This window comes from Pantherophis guttatus, chromosome 2 (genome assembly GCF_059756535.1).
Source record: "Pantherophis guttatus breed Tessera chromosome 2, ASM5975653v1, whole genome shotgun sequence".
NCBI lineage: Eukaryota > Metazoa > Chordata > Lepidosauria > Squamata > Colubridae > Pantherophis > Pantherophis guttatus.
The window spans coordinates 22,543,642-22,570,302 of record NC_142064.1 but is presented as its reverse complement, the minus strand read 5'-3'; the positions used below and the strand labels follow the sequence as shown (position 1 = coordinate 22,570,302).

Sequence of the window (26,661 nt, the reverse complement as noted above, 5' to 3'; positions counted from 1 at the left end):
TGGGACATCAAATAACAGAATCAATTTTAAACATTAGATCACAATATAATCTTGGTACATTTAACATTAAATTTTAACTGTCACTGCCAACTGCTTAAATTTTCCTAACTGGTCCCTTCATCCCAAAAGTTTGAAGAATCACATATTTTCCCCATTTTTTTGTTTTAAGTGTAGTTTTAAGAACAACAGCTTCAGTCCGTTCCTCATTCAAATGTCAAACCTTCAATGCAATACTTTGCTTTAAGGAAAAAAAAGTGCATGGCAAAATTATAATATATGGAAAGGTACTGGCAAAAGTTATGGGAATTCAGAAACAAAGCCAACCTTGGGACACCCCAAAACTGTGACGCTGACTTTGAACATTCATAAAATAGAAGCCCTTAGAAAACTCACAATCAGAATACAATTTAAAAAAGCCATTTCTTGTTTTTTGACCTAAGCAGCTGGTCATTAAAGTTATATTGCCTCTCAAAAGGTATGCTGTTTACTCAACCTAGATAGTAGATATGAATTAAGTTCCCTCTAGGTTTTTGTGAAACCCACCATCTGCCCAAAAGCCAGCTGTGTCTTTTCCAGTTATGGTTCTTCTATGCTTGTAAATGCACTAAAGTGTCAAATCAAATATATGAAATGCTGCTCTGGAAATCTGTCCTGAACAAAGAAATCTTCAGAATGTACAGAGAGTTACCAAAGCTTTCCAAGCAAACCAACCTTCTGAACAACTCTCTCCTCCTTTGCCAAGGTTGCAGTGGCAACGAGAGCCACTCCGCTCATAATCATTGATGCAAAAGCTGTTGGTGGAGCAGATGGTTTCATCGCAGGACTGATCAGATTGTCGTACAACTGAAGTCCCGCTGTTCCTCCTGATGGCCTTAGCAGTAATGCTGGAAGGGATCGTAGTGCGTGGTAGGAATGTAGTTGTTGCCATAGAAGTGACAGGATATGTAGTAGGTGAAAGCAGCCCAGAAAGGAGTTCTGCATTAGTTCCTTGTATTAGGTTGGTTTCAACCAAAAAATTTGTATTGTCTCCTTTGATGGTAGGAAGTGGTTTGAGCTAATGAAAAATTTATTAAAAAACGTGTTTAGTAAGGCCAAAGTCGATACTGCAGTTCTTACAGCTAAATGTTAATCATGGATAGTATAATGATATGCAATAATTACTCAAACTGATATGATAGCAGTAGAATGATTTCCTGCCAAACTTTTACGATACGAGTGTCCTACTGTGTCATCTCTTAAGGAGAAGAAAGCTTTAATTAATTTGAGACAGAATACTGACTAACTGTTCATCTTCACATCCTCCTAACCATAATTGAAATACATTCTGGTAATTATTTTTATATGATATGGCTCATGATATTGCCTTTATTCTAAAGTTTAAACACCCTCTCCTCCAATCACTGGGGTACTGGATCTCATAGCTATCTTGGCCGGGACTGCAGAAGAGAGAAAACACTTGGCTTTCATAGACGTATTGGCAACACTGAAGTCTCCAAGATGGCCTCAGTCAGGGAGGGGGGAACAGAGATAGCTGGGGTTTTATAGCCAAAACAAAATAGTTTCCCCCTGAGAACCAAGGACATTCCCACAGGTGACTAAAAAGAGGAGGAGTGAAATTTCCGAGCAACAGGACAGCACCTTGACTGGAACATGTGACTGATTGTTTGGGAAAGGGGGAAAAAGCTTAACTTTTAATTAGGTGAAAACCGCGGAAATCTTTAGAGTCGGTTTTCACCAGTCTGTGCCAGTATGATATGTCCAATAAACCTGTTCTTTGAGGAACCTGCTTGCCTCAGAGTTCTCTATATTACTTGGAACCCTGACACATCTCTGACCATGTAATGCCTGATCAGTGTTTTCTCAAAAGCTTATGAAGAAGACACGCTTCATATACACCAGTTTAGCATTTTTTAAAAAATAACATTTTAATGTTCTTTTTAAAAATGCAGGGCTTTTGAGAGAGAGCATTAGGCCTGTGTTAAACATGGGAAAGAGATCAGAGTTCTACCAAGTATGCATTGCTGGTTTTGTCCCCAGTGAGTATGTTTTCCATTATTTCACATGGTTTCATACACCCGTTGAGATCTGCTTTCCTTACTTGTTCTGCATTAAAGTTTAAGGACAGTATCACTTTACCAGTCTAATTATTGTGACAGAATAGGATTCAGCAACTTGGGCTACATATTTCTGTCAGTTAAAAGAAGTGATGGATAACACTTCAGTGTGGTCTACTGATTGTGATTTTAAAAAGCTAAAATTTATTGCAGGTTTTTTTTTATTCCCAAGGAACATAAGCAATAGGAGCAAGAGAAGAAGTATCCTTTCTTACAAAGCACAATAACTTTGAAGTATCTATTGATCTGACTGAAGAGATATAGCTCAGGAAAACACAGGCCTGTAAAAAGCCATATACTCCAGCCATAATATCTCTATTCAAAGCATCTTATATTATAGCAAGCATAGGAAATATTTTTGACCGAGATCTTGAAATGACAGTGCCAAGAGAACACTGGGTTTTTTTTTTCCCCACTCAGTGTAAGACAACTTCTCACATCTCCCTTTATCCTATCATGAATCACCTCCCATGGCTGTGAAGTTTGCCCTGTCCTTCAGGAATATTATGGTAAAATAAGAGTCTATTCATATTTTCTCTGAATGAATAGGCAGAGCGGAAATCGGGATGCTATCTGCAGTCTCTAGCTTTGGAGTGAAAATGATTTGGAATGCAAAGCTAACTTGAATTTTTTAAAAATACTTTTTTTTTCCTGATAGTTTTCCTTTTCTTACAAACCCCACTCCCACACTTGGTACACTTTTCTTTACATTCTTTTCTTTATACAGATAGTCCTCAACTTACAACCTCAATTGAGCCCAAAAGTTTCTGTTGCTAAGTAAGACATTCGTTAAGAGAATTTTGCCCCATTTTATGACTTTTCTTGCCACCGTTGTTAAACGAATCACTGCATTTGTTAAATTAGCCACACGTTTGTTAAGTCAATCTGGCTTCCCCCTTGACTTTGCTTCTCAGAAGGGCCCCAAAAGGGGATCACATGACTCTGGGATACTCTGTAACCGTCATAAATGTGAGCCAGCTGCTGAGCATCTGAATTTCGATCATGTGACCATGGGGATGCTACAACGGTTGTATGTGTGAAAAACGGTCATAAGTCACTTTTTTCAGTGGTGTTGTAACTTTGAATGGTCACTAAATGAACTGTTATGCATCAAAGACTACCTATATTTAAATGATGGCCACTGTCTAATTTCCCAGAAAGACGGTCTTTGATGCAAATAACAAAAATCTTTGGATTAAATCCAAAGGTTACTGTATTTTTTGGTGTATAAGACTCACCGGAGTATAAGATGCACCTTAGTTTTTGAGGAGGAAAATAAGAAAAAAGCTGATTGGCAGGTGGATCGGCCTCCTGGAATACCCCCAATCAGCTGTTCCCAGAGGTAAATTTTAGCAACAGGTTCCTTGGTTGTGAGCTTTGTGCCTTGCTTTTTTTTGGCTTTTTTTTTCTGCCTCTGAAAGCCTCCGAAACAGAGCTTCAGAAAAAAGCCTCTGAAGCTCTGTTTGGGGGCTTCTTTTCTGAAGTTTCGTTTCTGATGCTTTTTTCAGCCTCTGAAACCTCCGTTTGAGAAGCTGGGTGGGGCTACATTCGGAGTATAAGACACACCCAGATTTTCACCCTCTTTTTCAGGGGAAAAAGGTGCGTCTTATACTCCAAAAAATATATTATTTAAAACCTCTAGAGCCCAAGTAGGTTAGCAACCGAGCTGATTACTCAACAGTGCCAATGGAAAAGTATCCTCTACTACACCTGAAGGCAACACACTACCTTAAGGTGTCCCAAATCAGGCTGTTTTTGCCTCCGGAGTCTTGATATTGTTCCTGCCCCATTAGCATCCATCATTTGAGTTTACTGCCTCATTCTGCCTAATGACAGAGGCGGCCTGTAGCTGCCACATACTGCACTACTGCAATTTTAAAAATATGAAAAAAAAGAATAATTTATTTCTTCCTCTACTAATGGTGAGCTTCTTCAGCTACTAGAAAGGGGAGGAGAATTTTGAGGTAATTTTGATTGAAATAAAGTCAGTATAAATCAGGGGTGTCAAACTCGACGTTCGTGGGCCAAAACCGGCCCACGATGTGGTCGGATCCAGCCCACAGGGCCATCCTGGAAAATGTAAGGGGGCCAGCCCATGCTGCTTCAGCCCAGTCTACCCACATTGCTTCGGCCCGGTCTACTCAGTGTGAAGAGGAAACATTAAGCCAGCATGGCTTCAGCCCAGTATACCCAGTGCAAAGAGGAAACATGCCAGCAGTGTGGGGAGTGGTGTCAAGCTGGCCACACCTCCCAGTTGGCCATACCCACCCAGTCAGCCACGCCCATGAGTGGTGTCAAGCTGGCAATGCCCAACCAGTTGGTCATGTCCGCCCGGCCCTCCGAGGTCAACCACAGCCCTGATGCAGCCCTCAATGAAATTGAGTTTGACACTCCTGGTATAAATGAAACAAAAGTTATACAAAAAGCAGGCTTCAGTTGCGTAAAGGAAAACTCTGCTCAGCTTCCCTTTGAAGCAATTACTCTCTTCCCCCTCATTTGGTTTGTTTCAGCGAAAACAAATATGTTTGAGGGAAAAAAATCAAAGGCTTCAGAGGATCAGAGAAGGAAGAAAATGTTCAGACTGAGTCAAATGCAAACGAATACTTAATATAGCCTCAGAGTGTATATTTGTCAATAGACTTGTATTTGATCTCTATTTAGGCGTTCTTGTTTAAATACTGAACTGAAAATGTTAAGCAACCAAAATGCCAGAGAGAGACGTAGGGATGTACCTCATCAATATAAATGTCATAGTCTGAATCATCAATGTCAATTCCATCATCATCACCATTTCCAGACTCAGTCATGTATGGATGTCCATAGCTTCCACTCCCTAATACTTCTGGGTCTGAGAAGATAAAACTGGCATAGTCACAAATGTATGTTTTTGATATAGTGTCATTTTCATATAAGGTAAATGCAGTAAAACTTTTGAGAAATTTCTTTGGGAATAGAATAGAATAGAATAGAATAGAATAGAATAGAATAGAATAGAATAGAATAGAATAGAATAGAATAGAATAGAATAGAATAGAATAGAATAGCAATAGCAATAGCAATAGCAATAGCAATAGCAATAGCACTTAGACTTGTATACCACATCACAGTGCTTTACAGCCCTCTCTAAGCGGTCAGCATATTACCCCCAACAATCTGGGTCCTCAGAAGTATGGAAGGCTGATTCAACTTTGAGTTGGTGAGACTCGAACTGCCAAACTGCTGGCAGCCAGCAGTCAGCAGAGGTAGCCTGCAGTACTGCATTCTAACCACTGTGCCACCATGGTGAATAGAGTAGAGTAGAGTAGAGTAGAGTAGAGTAGAGTAGAGTAGAGTAGAGTAGAACAGAACAGAACAGAACAGAACAGAACAGAATGTAGAACTTTGTCACTTTAAATGTACACTAATCAGCATACATTAAAATGAAATTTGTTGCATTCAGCTCTCAAAAAATAACCATTATGCATATACCCACACACACACACACATATGACACAGAAAAACATCACAGTCTGATAATACATGGGGAAAAAAAAAGAATCCTGGGAATTTATAAGACGGATGGCATAAGGAACAAAGCTAATACAGAATCTAGTAGTCCTGCTATAGAGACTTTGAAACCTCCTCCCAGAGGGGAGCAACAGAAAGAGACTGTGAAGTGGTATTTGGGGTCTCTAACAATACTTCAAGCTCTAAACACATAGCACTTATAAGCAGTATCCTGAATAACGGGAAGCGAGCTTCCTATAATCTTCTCGGCTGTCCTTACCACTCTCCGTATGGACTTTCTCTCTGAGGCACTGCAGCCACCAAATCAAACGGTGATGCAGTTTGTTAAAATGCTCTCAAATGCTGTCTCTTTTCTTTAAAGCTGATTCTTTAAAATGAATAGATATTGCATTCCCAATATTACAAATACTTTATGAGCCTAACAGAGCAATCCTAGGAAAGTGTATTTCATTCTTGAATTATCAAATGTTTTAAAAGTGCCATGAAGGACATCCCATAGCTCAATGGAACTTATTTTCATACAGATCTTCAGTCTGCAAAGAATATTAGCACTTTTAAGGCACACCTCCATCTGCATAGGCCCGTAGCCATAATTAAGGATGAAGGTCTCAGCGTCCAGTGACTAACTTGGCCTTGGGAGTGGAAACATTAGTGTTACCAATTAGTTTTACTAAACCACTGGATATGTGTAACAGCCCTGCTATGCTCATGTCCTGTAGCATCTGTCACCAAATAAAGTTTATCCCATATACTAGAAAGTGTGCTCAACAAAATATTTTACTTTCATTGCTGTTAAGAGCCATGGTGGCACAGTGGTTAGAGTGCAGTACTGCAGAGTACTTCTGCTGATTGCTGGCTGTAGTTTGGCAGTTCAAATCTCACCAGGCGCAAGGTTGACTCAGCCTTGCATCCTTCCGAGGTGGGTAAAATGAGGACCCAGATTGTTGGGGGAAATAGGCTGACTATGTTAACTGCTTAGAGGGGGCTGTAAAGCACTGTGAAGTGGTATATTAAGTATACTAAGTGCTATTGCTATTATTATTTGCAAAATGCTATTTATTATGATGGAATGATAAAGCAAGGCTGAATGTTCATATTATAAATATTAAGGGCATTTTTATTGAATATAGATATTATTATGCACTCACATTCCCCTTATGCTAAAGACTGAATAAAACAGAATAACTGGTGAATGACAGTTTCTCCTTCTTTGTTAGCCATGTTTCCAAAGGTGATTGTTACTATTCTCGTAGGCATAAATGGGAATTAATAATCTCTTTAAGAAGGATTGCAGTAGAAATGTCACTAGGGCAGGTTAAACTTCTTAGTTGCCCATTATTTTGCGTAACACACCTGTCACTGTGAATCAAATCTGCTTCTCTGATCCCTCAAGTGGATTGGTTCAGGGAAAGGGTGAGGAAGGTTACATTTGATTTTTCAGTAACAAATCAGTACTGTGGGAACCATCAACCATTGTTTCCTTGCTTTAGAAAATAGCCTACCAACTGTAGTACATCAACTGTCTCACCCTTAGTTGTGAAAGTTCTGAAAATATTTTCATCCACAGATAAACAGGATGTCAGAAAAAAAAAAGTGCACCCAGTAACAAGGATTTATGACCTCCTGGCCATAACTATAAATGACTATTATATCTTTAGGAGGTTTCCATAAACATTCTCTTTTGAAAGTTAAATTTAAGCACAAGAAACCGAAATAATCAAAACAATTTGTGATGTTATGAGACCTAGTCTAATGATACCAGAATAAAAAGCAAAGGAAATAAAAAGGAAAAAGATAAAGAAATGATTGAAAAGAAGCTTTGGATTTAAAAAAAAACTAGTATAAATGACAAGATACAAAAGAGAGCAGATTCTTAACGCGTAGCTCTAATTATTTGGGAATTTGCTTTTATTTTATCTTTTATTTCTAAAGAATCATTACTCTGATGGATCCTATGCAATATTTAATATGTTCCAGCAAACAGTTATTGTTCCCCACATGTGCCATGTTTAACTATGAAATATAGTTATGTAACTATACATAAGTTATAGTTATGAAAGAAGAAGGAGGGGGCTTGGGTTTTCTTGAATTATACGTAAGTTTGGCTTTTCCAGAACTCAGATGTTGAGTCAATGAAGGGAGCAGGGAAAGTTTTTTTTTTTTTTAAATAGTCAAGAAACCAGAGAAAGTTCTTTCACCAGCCACAACAATTTCAGCGCTCAGCAATATAAGTAAGGTTGTCTACTCACGGAACATTCTGATTATATCACTGGCAATGCTTGGCGGACTCGACCCGTATGAATTTGTAGCTCGGATGGCAAACTGATACTTGTCATTTGGAGTTAGCCCCTTTAGGATCATAGAGTCCATCTGGATCTGCTCTCTAATTGCTGTCCAATTGGTATCAAAATCGGGTCTGATTGGGATGAACAAAGAGCCCAAAATGTCATTAAAGCAAGCTTAGCCAATAAGCAAGAGCCAAACATTTGCTAATATCGAACATTTGCTGAATTTGCTATTCTAATATGAATAGCGAATGTGAAATTTAGTTACATGGTTTGAGGATTTTACGCTCGTTGCTGTCTCTTTGATTGTTTTGATTTTGGTACTCATAAAAAATTAAACCTCGGAATCCCATTCCTACTTTGTGCAAAACAACAACAACAACAACAACAACCACAGAAGAGTTATTTATTTAAAACATTGATAACCCATCCACCATTTGAAAAGGCTCAGAGAGCAATTTGCATGCAATCAGTACAATAAGGCAGTTCCTGCCCACAGGCCTAAAACTAAAATGAGCCAACCGAAAAAGGAAAAGGAAAAGGAAGGAGAAAAGAGGAGACTCTGGGCCAGTGGTGGAATTCAAATTTTTTTTACTACTGGTTCTGTGGGCGTGGCTTGATGGGCATGGCTTGGTGGGCATGGCAGGGGAAGGATACTGCAAAATCTCCATTCCCTCCCCATTCCAAGGGAAGGATACTGCAAAATCCCCATTCCCTCCCGACTCCTGGGGGAAGAATATTGCAAAATCCCCATTCCCACCCCACTCTGGGGCCAGCCAGAGCTGGTATTTGCTGGTTCTCCGAACTACTCAAAATTTCTGCTACCGGTTCTCCAGAACCTGTCAGAACCTGCTGAATAGCACCCCTGCTCTGGGCATCAGTGTTTACAAGAGTTATCATAATACAGACATCAGTCCCAAGGTTTATTTTTTAATGCATTTCCAAAAACCCTTAAATAAATCATCTCAGAGCACCATTTTTATGTAACAGAAGAAAAAAAAAGTTATGGGGCAAAATCATGTTTAACTCTATTGAATTAATTTGAATTATTATTTATTGTTTTTATTTATTTATTGAATTTCTATACCGCCCTACTCCCGAAGGACTCAGGGCGGTGCACAGCCATGAAATAAAACACATAGATATACAAAATTTAAAATCGAATAAAATGAATTAAATAAATTTGGCTGAATTAATACCCAATTTAAAATACCCATATTTTAAAATCCATTAAAATTTAGAATTTACACTTAAAAGGGAGAAGATTTAGGCGAGGCCAGCTTGATGAAACAAAAGCGTCTTCAACTCGCGGCGGAAGGTGCGCAGATCCGGAATCCTCCGTATCTCTGGGGGGAGCTCATTCCAGATCGTCGGTGCCCCCACAGAGAAGGCTCTCCCCCTAGGGGCCGACAGCCGACATTGTTTGGCCGACGGCACCTGGAGGAGCCCCTCTCTGTGGGAGCGTACTGGTCGGTGGGAGGCTGTTAATGGTAGTAGGCGGTCCCGTAAGTAACCAGGTCCCAAGCCATGGAGCGCTTTAAAGGTGGTAACCAGAACCTTGAAGCGCACCCGGAAGACCACCGGGAGCCAGTGCAGCTCGCGCAGGAGAGGTGTTACATGGGAGCTCCATGTTGCTCCCATAACCACCCGCGCGGCCGCACTCTGCGCCAGTTGGAGCCTCCGGGTGCACCTCAAGGGGAGCCCCATGTAGAGAGCATTACAATAGTCCAGACGAGAGGTGACGAGGGCATGAGTGACTGTGCGCAACGAGTCCCGATCTAGAAAGGGACGCAACTGGCGAATCAGGCGAACCTGATGAAAAATCCTCCCGGTCACGGCCGTCAAGTGCTCTTCTAAAGACAGCCGTGAGTCCAGGAGGACGCCCAAGTTACGAGCCCTTTCCGTGGGGGCCAATGATTCGCCCCCAATAGCCAGCGATGGCGCCAGCTGACTATATCGGGACGTCGGAAACCACAGCCACTCGGTCTTGGATGGGTTGAGCCTGAGCCCGTTTCTCCCCATCCAGATCCGCACGGCCTCCAGGCACTGGGACATCACTTCAAGGGCATCGTTGGGGTGGTCCGGGGTGGAGATGTACAGCTGGGTGTCATCAGCGTACAGATGGTACTTCACCCCGAAACCACGGATGATCTCGCCCAGCGGCTTTACATAAATGTTGAACAGAAGGGGCGAGAGAACCGATCCCTGCGGCACCCCACATATAAGGGGCCTCGGGGTCGATCTCTGCCCCCCTGTCAACACAGACTGCGACCGGTCAGAGAGAAAGGAGGAGAACCACCGTAAAACGGTGCCTCCCACCCCCAACCCTTCCAGCCGGTGCAGCATGATACCATGATACCATGGTCGATGGTATCAAAAGCCGCTGAGAGGTCTAACAGGACCAGGACAGAGGAACAACCCCTGTCCCGAGCCCTCCAGAGATCATCAACCAACGCGACCAATGCCGTTTCCGTGCTGTACCCAGGCCTGAAGCCCGACTGGAACGGATCTAGAATTAAATTACATTTAAAAGTGTATTAAATTTTAATTTTTTAAAAAACATCTGTATGTCTTTATTTAAGTTTTGTTTTCTGAAAGAAACCAACTGTCCAGAGAAAAAAGCACAGGCTTATAAGCAAATTGATCTTATCTATACTCTTCACTTGCCCTGATGCTATAAATTCAAGAGGCTTAGAAAATTCAGATGTAAAAAAATCTCAATCTGTGCAATAAGTATTACAAAAACCCTTTTGAATTATTTATCCGTAGTTATATTAAATCCGTAGTTAAATTAAAAACGGAAGAGAAAAGGATTTGACATCAAACCTTAAAAAAAATTGTACTTATTGTCTTCTGAGATATCCAGTGTCAACCCTATATTTTAAATTTCTGGTGTTCAGAAAAAAGGCTAAATCAAAAGCAGACCCAAAGCAGAGGTGAAATTAACCAGGTTCTGACAGGTTCTGGAGAACTGGTAGTGGAAATTTTGAGTCGTTCTGAGAACTGGCAAACACCACCTCTGGTTGGCCTCAGAGTGGGGTGGGAATGGAGATTTTGCAATATCCTTCTCCCAGGGGTGGGGAGGGAATGGGGATTTTGCAGCATCCTTCCCCTGGAGTGGGGTGAGAATGGAGTTTTTGCAGTATCCTTCCCCTACCACGCCCACCAAGCTATGCCCACAAAACCGGTAGTAAAAAAAAATTGGATTTCACCACTGACCCAAAGGATACAGGAGTCAAACTTGCTGTATGCTTGCAGAGGAAAAACAAAATTATTGACATGTGAACATCCTACCAGTGCTGAGCACTCAGCATTACAGGGATAAATAGAGAGAAGAGGTTACCCTTTTTCCCATGGGATCATTCCTACACTGTTCAATATAAATGACAAAACTGCAAGTTTTACTCCCTTGAACTTTGCTAAAGTCGTTCCTACGGAAATGGCTGAACATAACAGAGACTGAAAGACTTTGACACATAAGACTAAATTGCTGTCCCATTTAGTCTGGCATCCTTGAAATATTTACTGCAGGAAATAACTTTTCAAGTTTTAAATCTACTATTGTTTACATAAGAAACCAGCTGCAAACATTTTTGGAAGCGTTCTAATAAAAACTGCAGCACAAGAGAGATATTTTGTGTGGGGTTTTTTGGTTTGTTTGTATTATTTGTAGCCCAGAGATGCTGTCAAACTAGACTCATCTGGCTTTTTCTAATCAGTCAATATAAAAATGATTTAATCATCTGAAGGTCAATTCTATTGAGCAAGAAGGGCGTACTCGGAAATCAAAAAGAGAGCAATTTGGAACTGTTTGTTTCAGCTTTGTCCAGTTCTGTGAACTTGAGAAACCAATTTCTCCAGCTCCAGGAGACAACAAAAATTATTTTTTGTAAAAACAAAAAATATATAAACCTAAATCTCTGTAAAACAGACTTACAAAAGTGACTCAACTGTAAAATATTGTCTTCTTTTTCTTAAAGAAATTTCTTCTAACAAATCCCTTTGATCCACTAAGGGCCACTTAACTATTTGACTACTTGGCTTTTCATGTGGCTCCAAACCCCAAGGGACTCTTCTGTTTCTCGTAATTAAGAAGGTCTGTTCTGCTTTCTTTAAACTCTTTAATAGTCCTCTTCATTTTATAGATCATTGTGATTTATTTCCTTTCGTTTACTGAAAACCTCTACTTCTTAAAATGATATTGAGCACGTGAAGAACCCTGCCCAGTTGGGAAAGAATGAGCAAACCTCGATAGGCTTTCAATTCTGAATCCTTGCTTGATTCCCAAGGAACCAATAATCCAGGAGTGCTATTCAGCAGGTTCTAACAGGTTCTGAAGAACCGGTAGCGGAAATTTTGAGTAGTTCGGAGAACCGGCAAATACCACCTCTGGCTGGCCCCAGAATGGGGTGGGAATGGAGATTTTGCAATAGCCTTCCCCCAGGAGTAGGGAGAGATTGGGGATTTTGCAGTATTTTTCCCCTGCCACACCCATCAAGCCACGTCCACCAAGCCACGTCCACAGAACCGGTAGTAAAAAAATTTGAATTCCACCACTGCAACAATCCTAGAGGATTCCAGTTTAGCCATGACACCAAACAAGCTACAAAAATTCCCTCCTGGCAAGAGGAACCTACAATGGCAATTGCACAATACAGCTGTTACAATACTTTGGCATTCATTTGAATTTCCCTGCTACAGCAAAACATGAAAAAGAGAAGGATAGCATAGGCAAGAATTCTGTTACAGGCTTCTGTATTCTCCCTCCTCATACTTGATCTTTACAGAGATATAAGGAAGACCTCCTGTGGAAATACTGGAAGTTCCAGTATGCTCTTGGGTAGGATCGCACAACTTTCTCCAGTCCAACGGCCACACCTGACTTTGAGTGATATGCAAAGGTTAGCAATACAGGTATCCCTTGATGTACAACTGGTCACTGAGTGACTTTTTGAAGGTATTACGGACCTACCTTGGAGCTATTTACAACATGGGGATTCTAAGTTCCAATGGTCGGCTCTCGAACTTCAGGTGCTTGACAAGATGGCCACATTTATGGTCACATGACTATGTTTTACGATGGTTTTGCTAAAACCTGACACTTCGGGTTTTCAGCAAAACCATGCCCAAAGTGAACCACTGATTTGCCTAATAATCACAGTGCAAAATGATTGCAGTCTAACGAAAATTCAGAACCAAATCATACTACCTTCTTGGGTTATGGGAAAAGGCAAGTTTCAGAATGGGGTTACACAAATAAAAAAACCTGAAAACCACTCAGTTAAATTCACCTGCAGAATATATAGCCATCTGAAGAGCATAGAACATAAGTCTTATATAGAAGACCATATAACCACACCAACTTTCCCCAACAAACATAATGAAGTAACTTATGTCACTAATATTTTTGTTTAATAAATCTATACATAAATACATTTTATTAAAATAACTGGATGAAACCAGGCATTCCTAATTAAAATTTTAAAAATCTGCCTGCATTTTATACTTTTTAAAATATTAATTGCCACTAAAGAAGGAATAAAATATAAAATAAAAATATTTTATATATTTAAAAAAAATAAAATAAAAAATAAAAAAGGGACATGGTGGCTCAGTGGCTAAAGACTTGTCAATCTTGTCGAGCTTGTCAATCGAAAGGTCGGCAGTTCAGCGGTTCGAATCCCTAGTGCCGCGTAATGGGGTGAGCTCCCGTTACTTGTCCCAGCTTCTGCCAACCTAACCGTTCGAAAGCACGTAAAAAATGCAAATAGAAAAATAGGGACCACCTTTGGTGGGAAGGTAACAGCGTTCCGTGCACCTTTGGTGTTTAGTCATGCCGGTCACATGACCACGGAGATGCTTTCGGACAGCGCTGGCTCCTCAGCTTTGAAACGGAGATGAGCACTGCCCCCTAGAGTCGGGAACGACTAGCACATATGTGCAAGGGGAACCTTTACCTTTACCTTTTAAAGAAGGAATGGGACTGAATGGCTGACACTGGTATTAAAACAGGCATTCCTACAATGATCAGAAAACTGAAATTTGCTCAAGACAAAAGATCTCATCCACCAGTGTTACAGAAAACATCCCATCAGTGGAACAAGGCAATTTAACATAAAATACAAATATGAGTTTACATGGGAATTGTCTATATAACCAACTGATCCATCCTTAAGTGGAATCCATAGAGTTGGGCTGTCAACAAATTTAAATAAATAAATAAAGTAGAAGGGGGAGGGGGAATTCTATAGTACGGTAACAGTCAAGAGACAGTTCAGAAATGAGTTAGGATTAAATAGAAGCCCACCTTTCCATATTGCATTGTAACTCTAAGGGTGGAGCTTTGGAGATCTCTGCATGAGCTACTGTGGAGGTCCAGTGTGTATCATATGTGTGTTTCATAAACCACAAAGAAGAAGCAAGACTGAGTTAGTCCAAAACCCAAAAGAAACTCTGAAGCTGTGCTGAATCAAAGCCACTTAAACTAATGAATAAATAAGAACCAATTTCATTACATGATTGACATCAGATTGAAACAAATGTGAACCCACATATATGGAAAAAGTGCTCACATACAAATACCATAGTCAAGATCACCTGATAAATTCCACTGTGTAGTACTCAATTGGAGAACTTCCTTCACTTGGTCCTGGTTTCCATGATAAAGCAACTTCTGAATCTGAAACAACAATGACTTGAGGCTGACTAGGTGGAGCTGGCGGCATACATTTATCTAAGAGAAAAGAAATTATATACATTATTGGACACTTTGGGAAACTCAGAACTGCTTGCAGGAGCAAAACCTTTGGTAAAATTGTAATGCTAAAGTTAATCAAAAACTGGACTTTCTACCCATCCTTGTTTCAATCTCAGGAGAATTGCTGCTATTCGATATAGAAAATCCCACCATTTTTTCCCCTTTCATAGAGGGAAACACTTAAAAGATGAAAGTGTTGCTCTGAATAAATTGAATATAGTTATGGCCCAGAAGATGCCATGTTTTAAAATAAATTAATTTCCAAATGCCCTTGTGAAGAGTTTTGAAAAGATCCATACGGGCACCAATAAAGCATACTAAATTATACCATAAGAAATTTATTCCTTTGACTCCTTAATAATCCTCACCATTCTTTTTGCAATTGTAATCACATCCTGTCTCCTGACCAGAGACTCCTTCGAAATTCCCATAACTCATTCCTACAGAGCCTAGGTGGCGCAGTGGTTAGAGTGCAGCACTGCAGGCTACTTAATCATAATCATAAGTTTATTTTGTCAAGCATATATAAGATAACAGGTAAAAGTATAAACGTAATTTGAATACATGAAAAGAGTAAGTAAAAAGAAATATTAGGACAGGGACGGTAGGCACACTGGTGCACTTATGCACGCCCCTTACAGACCTCTTAGGAATGGGGTGAGGTCAACAGTAGACAGTTTAAGGTTAAAGTTTTGGGGGTTTGGGGAAGAAACTACAGATTCAGGTAGTGCATTCCAGGCATTGACCACTCTGTTACTGAAGTCGTATTTTCTGCAATTGAGTTTGGAGCGGTTTACCTTGAGTTTGTATCTATTGTTTGCTCATGTATTGTTGTGGTTGAAGCTGAAGTAGTCATTGACAGGAAGGACATTGTCGCAGATAATTTTATCTACTATGCTTAGGTCAGACTGAAGTTGGCTAGTTCTAAGTTGTCTAAGCCCAAAATTTGGAGTCTGGTGGCATAAGGTATTTTATTGTGGTTAAAGGAATGGAGAATTCTTCTCGTAAAATATCTCTGGACTCTCTCAATTGTATTTATGTCCGATATGCAGATGAGCTGTATTCAAGAATTGGTCTAGCAAATGTTTTGTTTGCTCTAGTTAGTAGTACAACATTACCAGAGAAGAAGCTACGCAAGATTCACCTGACTGCTAGCTGCAGTTCGGCAGTTCAAATCTCAGGGGCTCAAGGTTGACTCAGTCTTCCATCCTTCCGAGGTGGGTAAAATGAGGACCCAGATTGTTGGGGGCAAGACGCTGACTCTGTAAACCACTTAGAGAGGGCTGTAAAAGCACTATGAAGTGGTATAAAGTCTAAGTGCTATTGCTATTTCTGCACTGTACTGAAGTTTTCCTGACGTCCCATGTACCTTTCTGAAATACGCTTACAGTGTCTACAGTTAATTCTGTCTCAACCAGCACACTTAATAGAAAGCTATTAAAATGATATTTACCTTGTGATAGAGTTGTCACATTTCTAGGCATGCTGGCTTTGCCTCTTCCTGCCCAGCCATAAGCTCCTATGCTGATCCTATGGAGGGTCCCTGGCTTCAGATCTCCAATAACGACTTCCTGTTTGGCATAAAAATATAGAAAGGAACGAAGAGCTTTTTTTTTTAAATGAAAAGCTAAAATTATATTTTATTTTAGCTAATCGTAACAATTTATAACATATGTTAAGAGCACACTAGGATGTTCAATACACTAAATTAGATGTTCCCAAGGAATGGAATAAGCAATTGTAATATCTACTATACAACTGTCAATGGAATTCCATTTTAGTTACTTACAAAATGGTGCAGCGTTAGAGTGTATTAGGCAACACCTTTCCAGAATCGAATCTGCCCATCACGATCCGGTAGTGTTGGTGGCGGGTAGTTCGGAGAACCAGTAGCAAAAATCCCTGGGCCTCCCGCCCATGCCCACCCAATCACAGCTTGCTGCTTCTTTCGGGCTCGCTTGCTTTTCCTGCCTTGCTTCAGCTGCTGCAATCCATTGCATCAGCCAGCAACTCAATCTGCCTGCCTGCAATCAATCCAATCGGTGAGTAACTCAATCTGCCTGCCTGCCTGCCTTGTGCCTTCAATTTGGTAAGTACCTGGGGGTTGTTGTTTTTTTGGGGAGCTTTAAAAAAATAGTTAATTGGGTTTTTTTTAGGAGTTTTATTTTTTTTTTAGATAGCAATTTAAAGTTAAGGAAGTTTTAAATTTAGCTGCTTTTATCTAAAAATAAAATAAAATAAAATAAAATAAAATAAAATAAAATAAAATAAAATAAAATAAAATAAAATAAAATAAAATAAAATAAAATAAAATAAAATAAAATAATAAAATAAAATAAAATAAAATAAAATAAAATAAAATAAAATAAAATAAATTTATGCAGCTTTCTGAGATTTGGTGTGTTTCTATAGTGTTTCATTCTAACTACACAAACACACAACATCTTACAAAGCTGTATGTGGCATTTTGTGTGGAAAAAGTGTGGAAGTTGGTTTTTGAGCTTCCACACTTTTTCCACACAAAATGCCACATACAGCTTTGTGAGATTTTATGTGTTTGTATAATTAGAATGAAACACTACAGAAACACACCAAATCTCAGAAAGCTGCACAAATATTTTATTTTATTTTATTTTATTTTATTTTATTTTATTTTATTTGTGGCTGTGTGAGGTTCCTGCTTGTTGCAGGGGCCATTTGGGGTGAAGTGCAGCTGCTTTTACATTGTGTGTGAGTCAGTTGTGTTGTGTTGTGTTGTGTGTGTGTAAAGTATAAAAGTTGGTTTTTGGTACCTCTTATTGTTTTGTGTACTTTGTTTATTATTTTTATTATTTATTATTATTGGCCACGCCCACCCGGTCACCTGACCACCAAGCCATGCCCATTGGGTCACCTGACCACCAAGCCATGCCCACCAATTAAGCCACACCCACAGAACCGGTAGGGAAAATTTTTAGATTTCACCCCTGCTTCACAGTTATAGCTGAGAACACTTTTAAGAGTGAGATGGATGGATGGATGAATCTTCCCACTTAAAGGGCCACAATCTTGCCTATTCTTTGCAATCAAGTTTAATTTATTCAAACATGACTTCATCCCTTAATTGCATTTGGTACCCTGATCGGGGTGGGCTAAGACTTAAAAATTAAGATTTATCTTTCTTTATATTGTATGTCTTGTCTTGTTGCCTCCACACAGAGAGTTAGTCAGGATTGGAGCAATTTGGAGATTAAAATATGATCATCAATATAAAGGTAAAAGTTTCCCCTGTCCAATTATAGCTGACTCTAGGGGGCAGTGCTTATACTGTAGGGAGCCAGCATTGTCTGAAGACATTTCTGTGGTCATGTAGCCAGCATGACTATACACTGAGGCACATGAAATGCTGTTACCTTCTCACTGAAGTGGTACCTATTTATCTACTCACATTTGCATGCTTTCGAATGCTAGGTTACTTGCTGGGGCAAGTAACGAGAGTTCAATTGCGGAGCATTCAAATCTCGAACCCCAGCTGTCAGCTTTCCAGCTGATAAGCTCACTGTCTTTAACCACTGAACCATCACACTCCCAATTATCAATATAATTATATAAATACGTAAAATATATTTCTGTAGATCTAAAATTGCAACTAGTTGACCAAAATATTATTGCATATCTGTTGAAATACCTTATAAGGAGGAAACTACCAAGTTCAAATAAACTGCTGAATAGGAAATGTCCAAAATTCAATTCTGGTTCATATGATCTAGAAGTATGATATACTATTCTCCCTTCTGAAAAGAAGTTGTTTTATATATTAATTTTGTTCTAGAAAGATTTATAGAATTTGTAGTTGATCATATTCTTTTGAATTACATACTAATGATTTGGAAATTAACTGGAGGTCAATGAAATGAGTCACTGTAATGCTTGGCTCATATTCTTATAAGGGTTTTGTAATCAACCATCTGCAAGGTCCTCTTTTATGAGGAAAAAAACCCCACTCTTTAGAAATTGAGTAGATATTGGGGAAAAAAATTCCTAACCTAATTATTGAGGGATAAATAGGTTCTATACTAGAAACAATTCCATTGCTGAAATTCTTGTAATTCCATCCTTTCATATGAAGAATGGTTGCAGGAACTGGGTATGTCTAAGTTTAATGGAAAGAAGGACTAGGGGACACATGATAGCAGTCTTCCAGTATCTCAGGGGCTGCCACAAAGAAGAGGGAGTCAAGCTATTCTCCAAAGCACCTGAGAGCAGGACAAGAAGCAATGGGTAGAAATTAATCAAGGAGAGAAGCAACTTAGATCTAAGGAGAAATTTCCCGACAGAACAATTAATCAGTGGAACAACTTGCCTCCAGAAGTTGTGAATGCTCCAACACTGGAAGTTTTAAAGAAGTTGTTGGATAACCATTTGTCTGAAATGGTGTAGGGTTTCCTGCCTAAGCAGGGGGTTAGACTAGAAGACCTCCAAGGTCCCTTCCAACTCTGTTATTCTGTTCTGTTCTGTTCTGTTCTTATTCCTATTCCTATTCCTATTCCTATTCCTACTCCTACTCCTACTCCTATTCTACTCTACTCTACTCTACTCTACTCTACTCATCTCAATTCTATTCTGCTAAAGAAGATTCTGAGAATCTGGCTTGGGAGAATTACTTTCAATGAATTGGTTGCCAAGAACCTAACCGATACTGTACATGACTGCAAACAAGCAACTAAAGCAAACAAAGCAACAATGCAATGGTCTGAGGAGCATCACTTTTTCTATATATGAAAAATATTTTATCACTGAATGTCACAGTTGGAAGAACAACTCAGAAGTCTGGGGTGGATATACTGTACTTCTGTATTTATCTCTGAGTTCCCATTTCATCATTATTGTTGAGTAAATACTGTAAACCTAAATATGAATAATTTATGACAAGACATGAATATATGTCTGAAATTACTTTTAACTAGCATGAGAGGGATATCTTGTGTGGATTTATTATTTTTCTCAACTTGCAAACGGAAGAAAATAGAGAAGAAGAAATACTGTTTTAAGCCTATTAGAAGTACCTGTTTTGCTCTGCTGTGCATTAGAATGCATCTAAAGTATTGTTTCTAGTTCTGGCCTCTGCATTTTAAAAAAGAAATAAACTTCCACAGAATGGAAAAAAATAAACAAGTCCCATGAAGAGCAAATGAAAAAGACAAGGATATTTAAGAGAAAAGAAGATATAAATGACAGCAGTTTTCAAATTCTCTGGGACTTTTGTACAAAACACAGACAGTTCCATGTTGCCCCAAAAGGTTTTTAAAAAATGTAATATTATTAATGTAAACTTACAGGCAGTGCTCATTTAATGGCCATAGTTGGGACTGGCAACTCCATCACTAGATGATATGGTCATTAAGCAAGACAGCATCACATGACTGTGATGGACTTATGCCTTCATTTCCACCATGGTTGTTAAGCAAACCATTCACAGGCATTAAGCAAGGTATCACATGACTGCAACTTGCTATTTTACTGTTGGCTTCTCCATTGACTCTACTTGTCAGTAGCTAGTTGTGATATGCACAAATGGCAATTATGTGACTGCTGTACAGAAATACTCATTAGTTCAGAATCACCAACTCAGTCATGTGACAATCACTAAGTGCAAGGACCAGTTGTAAAGTTAGTTTTTCAGCCTAGGGCAGGGGTGTCAAACTCGATTTCATTGAGAGCCGCATCAGGGTTGTGTTTGACCTTGGGGGGTTGGGGTGGGCATGGCCAGAGTAGGCATGGCCAGTTCAACATCACTCATGTCGGGGGCACCTATGGTGGCCCGAGCACTTTGCCAGTGAAAATGGACTCCCGACCTCCGTTTTTGCCTGCAACAGCTTCCTGCAACCTCACTCTGCAGTCCTCTCAAGCTGTTTTCAGTTGCGACGGCCTCCTGTAACCCTCTGCCAGCGAAAACAGAGCCCTTGCAAGCTCCATTTTCACTGGCAGAGGCACCGCGGGGCGTTCTTCACTGTTTTCAGGGTGGCCCATGGGCCAGATCTAAGCACCCTGCGGGCCGGGTCTGGCCTCTGGGCCTTGAGTTTGACACCCCTGGCCTAGGGAATGGGAAGATAAGAGATAGCCTAACCCACAGCTGAATAGTGAGTGGGGCAATCTGCTCAGAATGGATCTTTCCTAGTTTCTCAAGCTGTAAAGAAGCTGGAGGTAGGATTGACATTTCAGACTTTCAATATTCTATCAATGTACTTCTCTAATAAAGTTGAATTATCTTATCTGGTCATATTTCCTGTCTGATTTACCTGGAAAGGCTGATATAAAACTTGCAACACTAGAATGTACAATTCTCCTGCCGTCTCCTTTACAGCTCAAGAAGCTAGGCAGGGTTTCTTCTGAGCCTCTTGCAATGCCCACTATCCAGATGCAGACTATGGCAGGGTTCCAAGTAACACCCCCAACGCAAGAAAACTCCGAGGCTTGAGTTTCCCCAAAGTCCCATTTTATTAGAGATGTTATATTGGCACATCTGGGAAAACCCAAATCTGAAAGCTTCCAGGTTTTCCCCACCCAAAGGAAAGTTCAAGTCCCTTCCCCTGCACCCACACGTCCATCACTTGGTCCAATCAAAGCACCATCCCAACTGGAGATGCCTCCCAATTTCATCCATCCAGGTTCAGGGCAAGATGTCCTTTACTTTCTGAGAAAGGAATGTTATTCTGACTATATATCACCCTGGCTCCATACAATACCGCCTCCCAGTTTCCCAATGTGGCAGGCCTGAAGATCCAACAAAAAAGATGGCTTCCAGCCTGACAGACTATGCTGTCCCTTCCCCTGATACAACTCAAAATTTGTCTTTTTAGGAACCATGTTAACTCCTGTATCTTTTTGCTAGCAACCAATTACCATTCCTTGATTTCTTTTTCACAAATAGCATGGATTCACTATTCTGTATCTAGGCATTATATTTCTATGTCCTAAGTTCAAAACTTTACCTCTATCTTTATTCAATTGTGTCCTCAGTCCACTTCTCCAACTAAAATATCATTTTTTAAAAATTTTATTTCTGCCTTCTAGGTTATTAACTCTCCTATCAAATTCTGTGTCTCTGCCAATCTCATAAAGAAAAATAAGCATTCTCTTCCTCCATGTCCTCCTCCAAGTAATAAATAAAAATGATGAAGAACACCGGGTCAAAGATTGAAAATTGTGGTAATCCATTCTTCTTCTACTTTAACGAAGACATGTCATTTCATTAATCTATCAAGATTATTTTGAATTTTGTCTCTCTCTTCTAGAGTACTAACTAGCCCATTTTAAAAATCATATGTGTGGAAATTTCAGTTGCGACAGTTCCTTCTATAAACCATTTTTCCCCCTTAATCTTCTTCCCCTCCCTTCCCATTTACAGATATTTATAATCTTAGTCATACATAGTACATGGAAAATTATACAAAATTTAGAACAACTTGAAATAGAATCTCCAGGTGCAGAAAGTTGGTGAGTTGTTTGCCAAATCTCATTGTGCTGGTGTTTTTTCCCCCTCCCTTTAACTCCCTTGACAAAATCATATGAATGCATCCCTAGCCGCTGCTTTTTTATTTATGCTTCCTTTCTTCACTAAAGCCAGGATTTGCACTTCCAAATTCAAGTTTGCTATTCCACATGCTATTGCTAAAGTACTTTAAAATAAAATGATCTCTCATGAGGGGAAAAACAGGAAAACAACACACATTTTGTCCTGCTAGGCATTCACTAGAGATAGCGATAGCTGTGAGGCATAAGTGTTGTGCACAGGATTAGAAGGGATGAAGAATCCCGGGAGCTTCCACATTTTCACAAATGGGCTCTACTCCCTTGTGCATACATCTTTATATGAATATATACCCTGCCAGGCTCTAAGGCCTTGCAATAAATTAAACTAAAACTTTATTTTTTAAAAAAAAAATTTGGGGGGGGCCATATAACCCCACAGAGACAAAACTGGAAAAGAATGTTTCTTAATGGATTCTGAGTGCAATAAAATAAAATAATCTACCAGTGTCACTTTCCCTGTAGGGTCGGAAACCAAACATCTTTGCTAGACGTTATTGAATAACCAATGCAATATTAATATCTTGGTTAGAGTTGATTAGTTTTTCTCAGCCACAGTGCATTTCATATCAAAGGCTCATATGACATAAATGGTTTAGGGGAAGTCTAATCATTTCTCTTCACAGGTTCTTTGGTTCAAAAATTAAATGTTTACAAGGAAACTGGGAAAGCTGTGTATGAAAGCAGTGAGAAACTCTGAAGTTTCAATCAGTCATAAAATATACTTTTCCTTACTGAATAAAGAATCACTGATATGTTTTCCCCCATAATTTTGCTTATGCATTTTTATTTAGACTGTTTTCAGATTTATTTTTTTGCACAGGTTTATAGGCCGGTCTTAAAAAATATATTAAACTGCATATATTATTATGATTGGTGGAGACAGATGTGATTAAGCTGCCCAACATGTAGGAAAACTTCATCTACTTTAGACTGAAACTCCACTTATATTTAATGAGAGAGCTTAAATCCAAATGCATAAAGCAGTGATATGCATAGGATATGCATTGTATTATAAGGGTGCCATTTATTTCTAAATTATCTCTTGATTTCCTCAACAGAATGTCCCCTCACACTGGAGCTATAAGTACAGGTAGTCCTCAGCTTATGACTACAATTTAGCCCAAAATTTCTGTTCCTAAGTGAGACAATTGCCCCATTTTATGACCTTTCTTGCCAGATTTGTTAAATGAATCACAGCAGTTGTTAGTGACATGGTTGTTAAGTGAATCTGGCTTCCCCATTGACTGTGCTAGTCAGAAAGTCATAAAAGGGGATCACGTAAGGTAAGGTAAGATAAGCTTTATTGTCATTTTTTACTGTGAGCCCACTGGACCACATTAAAAATGAAATTCTGTGGCCTACTCCCCAAAAAAGTATATATGTACCCATATACATACATATCACACATATGCATATATTATATACATACACATATACATGCATACATACATACATACATACATACATACATACATACATACGTACACCCATACATATATCTGCATATTAATCATTGGCTATTTTGAATACATAGCGGAAATAGGAAACTTGAGAGTTCAACAAGGTTGATGCTATATGGAACAAAATTGTGACTGAATCTAGATGTTCTTCAGATACCACGAAGCCTCCTCCCAGAAGGTAACAAGGAAAACAGGTTGTGAAGAGGATGTGTAGCTTCCCTGACAATCCTGTGGCATCGCTTATATGCTATGTCCTGTATAGAAGGGAGTGAACTACCAATAATTTTTTCTGCCGTCCTCACCACTCTCTGCACCGCCTTCCTGTCTGAAGCAGTAATGCTTCCAAACCAGTGGTGGGCTCCTCCCGGTTTGGCCAAGCCGGTAGCGGTGATGATATGACGTCATGGAACCGGTTCTCTTTGTTCGGGAGTTGGGCCCTCCTGCCCCCCCGCGTTATTCTTACCTTTTATTTGGCCCCGCCCCCAATCTATTCACTGCCTTCCGAGTTCCAGCTGATCGGTTTGAAGGAAAAAAACTGTTTAAACTCTTGCCGCGGGGCTTCAAAGGGCCACCCTACAGCTGATCAGTGTTAAAAGGCAGTGTGGTGGTAGACCAGTGTGCTCAAAAAACAAATGGGTAGACCAGTGCCTCCAAAATCAAATGAGTAGACCGGAATGCTCCAAGAACAAATGGGTAGACCGGTGCCTCCAAAAACAAATGAGTAGACTGGTGCCTCCAAAAACAAATGAGTAGACCGGTGCCACCAAAAACAAATGAGTAGACCGGTGCCTGCAAAAACAAATGAGTAGACCGGAACGCTCCAAGAACAAATGAGTAGACTGGAATGCTCCAAGAACAAATGGGTAGACCGGTACAGCTCTGCAAGCAGTTAAAAGCCTGGTAGACCAGTACCTCTGCTAAATCCTAAAGAATTGTCACATGACCATCAAGCCATGCCCACAAAATAAGCCACACCCACAGAACCGGTAGTAAAAAAATTTAGAACCCACCCCTGTTTCAAACCTGACAGTAATGCAATATGACAGGATGCTCTCGATCGTCCCTCTATAGAAAGTGGTAAGGACAGTGGAAGGAAGATGTACTTTTTTCTTGTGATGTAGAAAATGCGGGTGCTGCTGTGCCCGCTTCACCAGTGTCTTGCTATTGAACGACCAAGCTAGCCAACACATGACCATGGGACATTGCAACCATCATAAATATGAAACAGTTGCCAAGTATCTGAATTTTGATCACATGACATTTGGGATGTTGCAAAAGTCATAAATGTGAAAAATGGTCATAAGCCATTTTTTCAGTGCCATTGTAACGTCAAACACTCACTAAACAAACTGTTGTAAATCAAGGACTACCGGTACCAGAAATCCCAGTCATCCTGACTAGCACCAACACATTTGATGGGTACCAGCTTGGAAAAGGCCACTTTAAGCTAATATTATGACCAAAATAAATCCGAAGTTCAGAACAGTTTTATTGGTTTTAATAAACATCTTATGAATACTGTTCATAAAAACCCACTCACAGATAAAACTTAAAAACAATAACCAAACATTTATAAAATACTCAATTTACTTTGAAACTAAGCTAGCAAGCATCCCAACATTAATACAATTAATTTATTAAAATTTTAAAATTTAATTTGAAAATATTTTATCTCCAGGTGCAGATAAGCAGGTTTAACAGAAAGTTTCCTTAATTTATCAACAAAGTCATAAGTTTTTAAGACTTGAATTTAACATAATTCATCAATGAAGCATATATCTCATAATCCCTATGATATGGATATTTCGGATAAAGCTAAAAACTTTACAGAAAATTTGAAAAATTTTATCTTCCACTTATAACTTTCCTAATATCTTCTTTCTCTTCTTCTGACCTTAAAAAACACACACACACAATTCAATTTCATTGCAAAGAGGGAGAGCCAAACAGCTGGACAATTGCAAATTGAATCACTAGATACTATACTAGTTACTATCCTGTTTTTAGAAAACAGCCCTGTTCAGTTTGACCCATTGGCCCTGATTAGGATTGACAGACAAAACTCAGGTATAGTTTCTTTGCCCCGTCACTACATATGCAGTCTCTATATGGATGAATTACCATGTGCCTCTTCATTATAATTCATTCATAGTTCTCTTTATTGGAAGAGGAGAACTATGAGAGTCAAAAATCTGAAGGAGCTGGTATCACCTTTTCAAACTGGCTAATTTTATTGAAAGATATCGAGTTATGTAAGCACCGACCCTCAACCAACCCACGCAAGGTCCCCCAACCAGCACTTCACCTCCCTATGACCCTTACCTGATGCAACCTCCCCATCATGAGACTCCCACTGATGCAGGGGTGAAATCCAGCAGGTTCTGACAGGTTCTGGAGAACCAGTAGCGGATGTTTTGAGCAGATCGGAGAACTGGCAAATACCACCTTTGGCTGGCCCCAGAGTGGGGTGGGAATGGAGATTTTGCAATATCCTTCCTCCAGGAGTGGGGAGGGAATGGGGATTTTGCAGTATCCTTCCCCTGGAGTAGGGTGGGAATGGAGATTTTCTCCTGCCATGCTCACCAAGTATACTTCTGCCAGCCCACCAAGCCACGCCCACAGAACCGGTAGTAAAAAAAATGTGGATTTCACCACTGCAAGACCCATCACAAGGCCCTCTGACCACACGAAGCCCTTATAAAAGAAGAACACTGACATCCCCTAAACTCTACTGAAGTTGTTATCTAGCCTGGTAATGAAATGTTTGGAAACCAACTCACAAGCTTGGAGAACAAATCTTTTCCCTCATCAACTTACTATAAGCTGCAGTTGCTTTGTGCATAAAGGAAGCTAGAGCTCACAAAAGCTGGTGCATTTTTTAAATGTTGTTAGTCAGGAAACATGCTATTCCTTCTTGCTGTTGCTTTATCTCTAAATGGCTGAAAATTGTTGTTTGCTGCACAATT

General features: G+C 39.7%; 1 protein-coding gene across 1 annotated transcript in view; it reads right to left on the bottom strand.

Moving 5' to 3' along the window:
* Window positions 1–26,661, bottom strand: part of EGFLAM (EGF like, fibronectin type III and laminin G domains) — a 125,209-nt gene that overhangs the window by 45,050 nt on the left and 53,498 nt on the right. The window contains exons 5-9 of the mRNA XM_034440767.3: window positions 16,117–16,234; window positions 14,504–14,639; window positions 7,871–8,037; window positions 4,847–4,962; window positions 712–1,054 (exon numbers count right to left, since the gene is read on the bottom strand). Coding sequence (XP_034296658.2) covers window positions 712–1,054; window positions 4,847–4,962; window positions 7,871–8,037; window positions 14,504–14,639; window positions 16,117–16,234 — 880 coding nt within the window. The remainder of the gene's footprint in view (window positions 1–711; window positions 1,055–4,846; window positions 4,963–7,870; window positions 8,038–14,503; window positions 14,640–16,116; window positions 16,235–26,661) is intronic.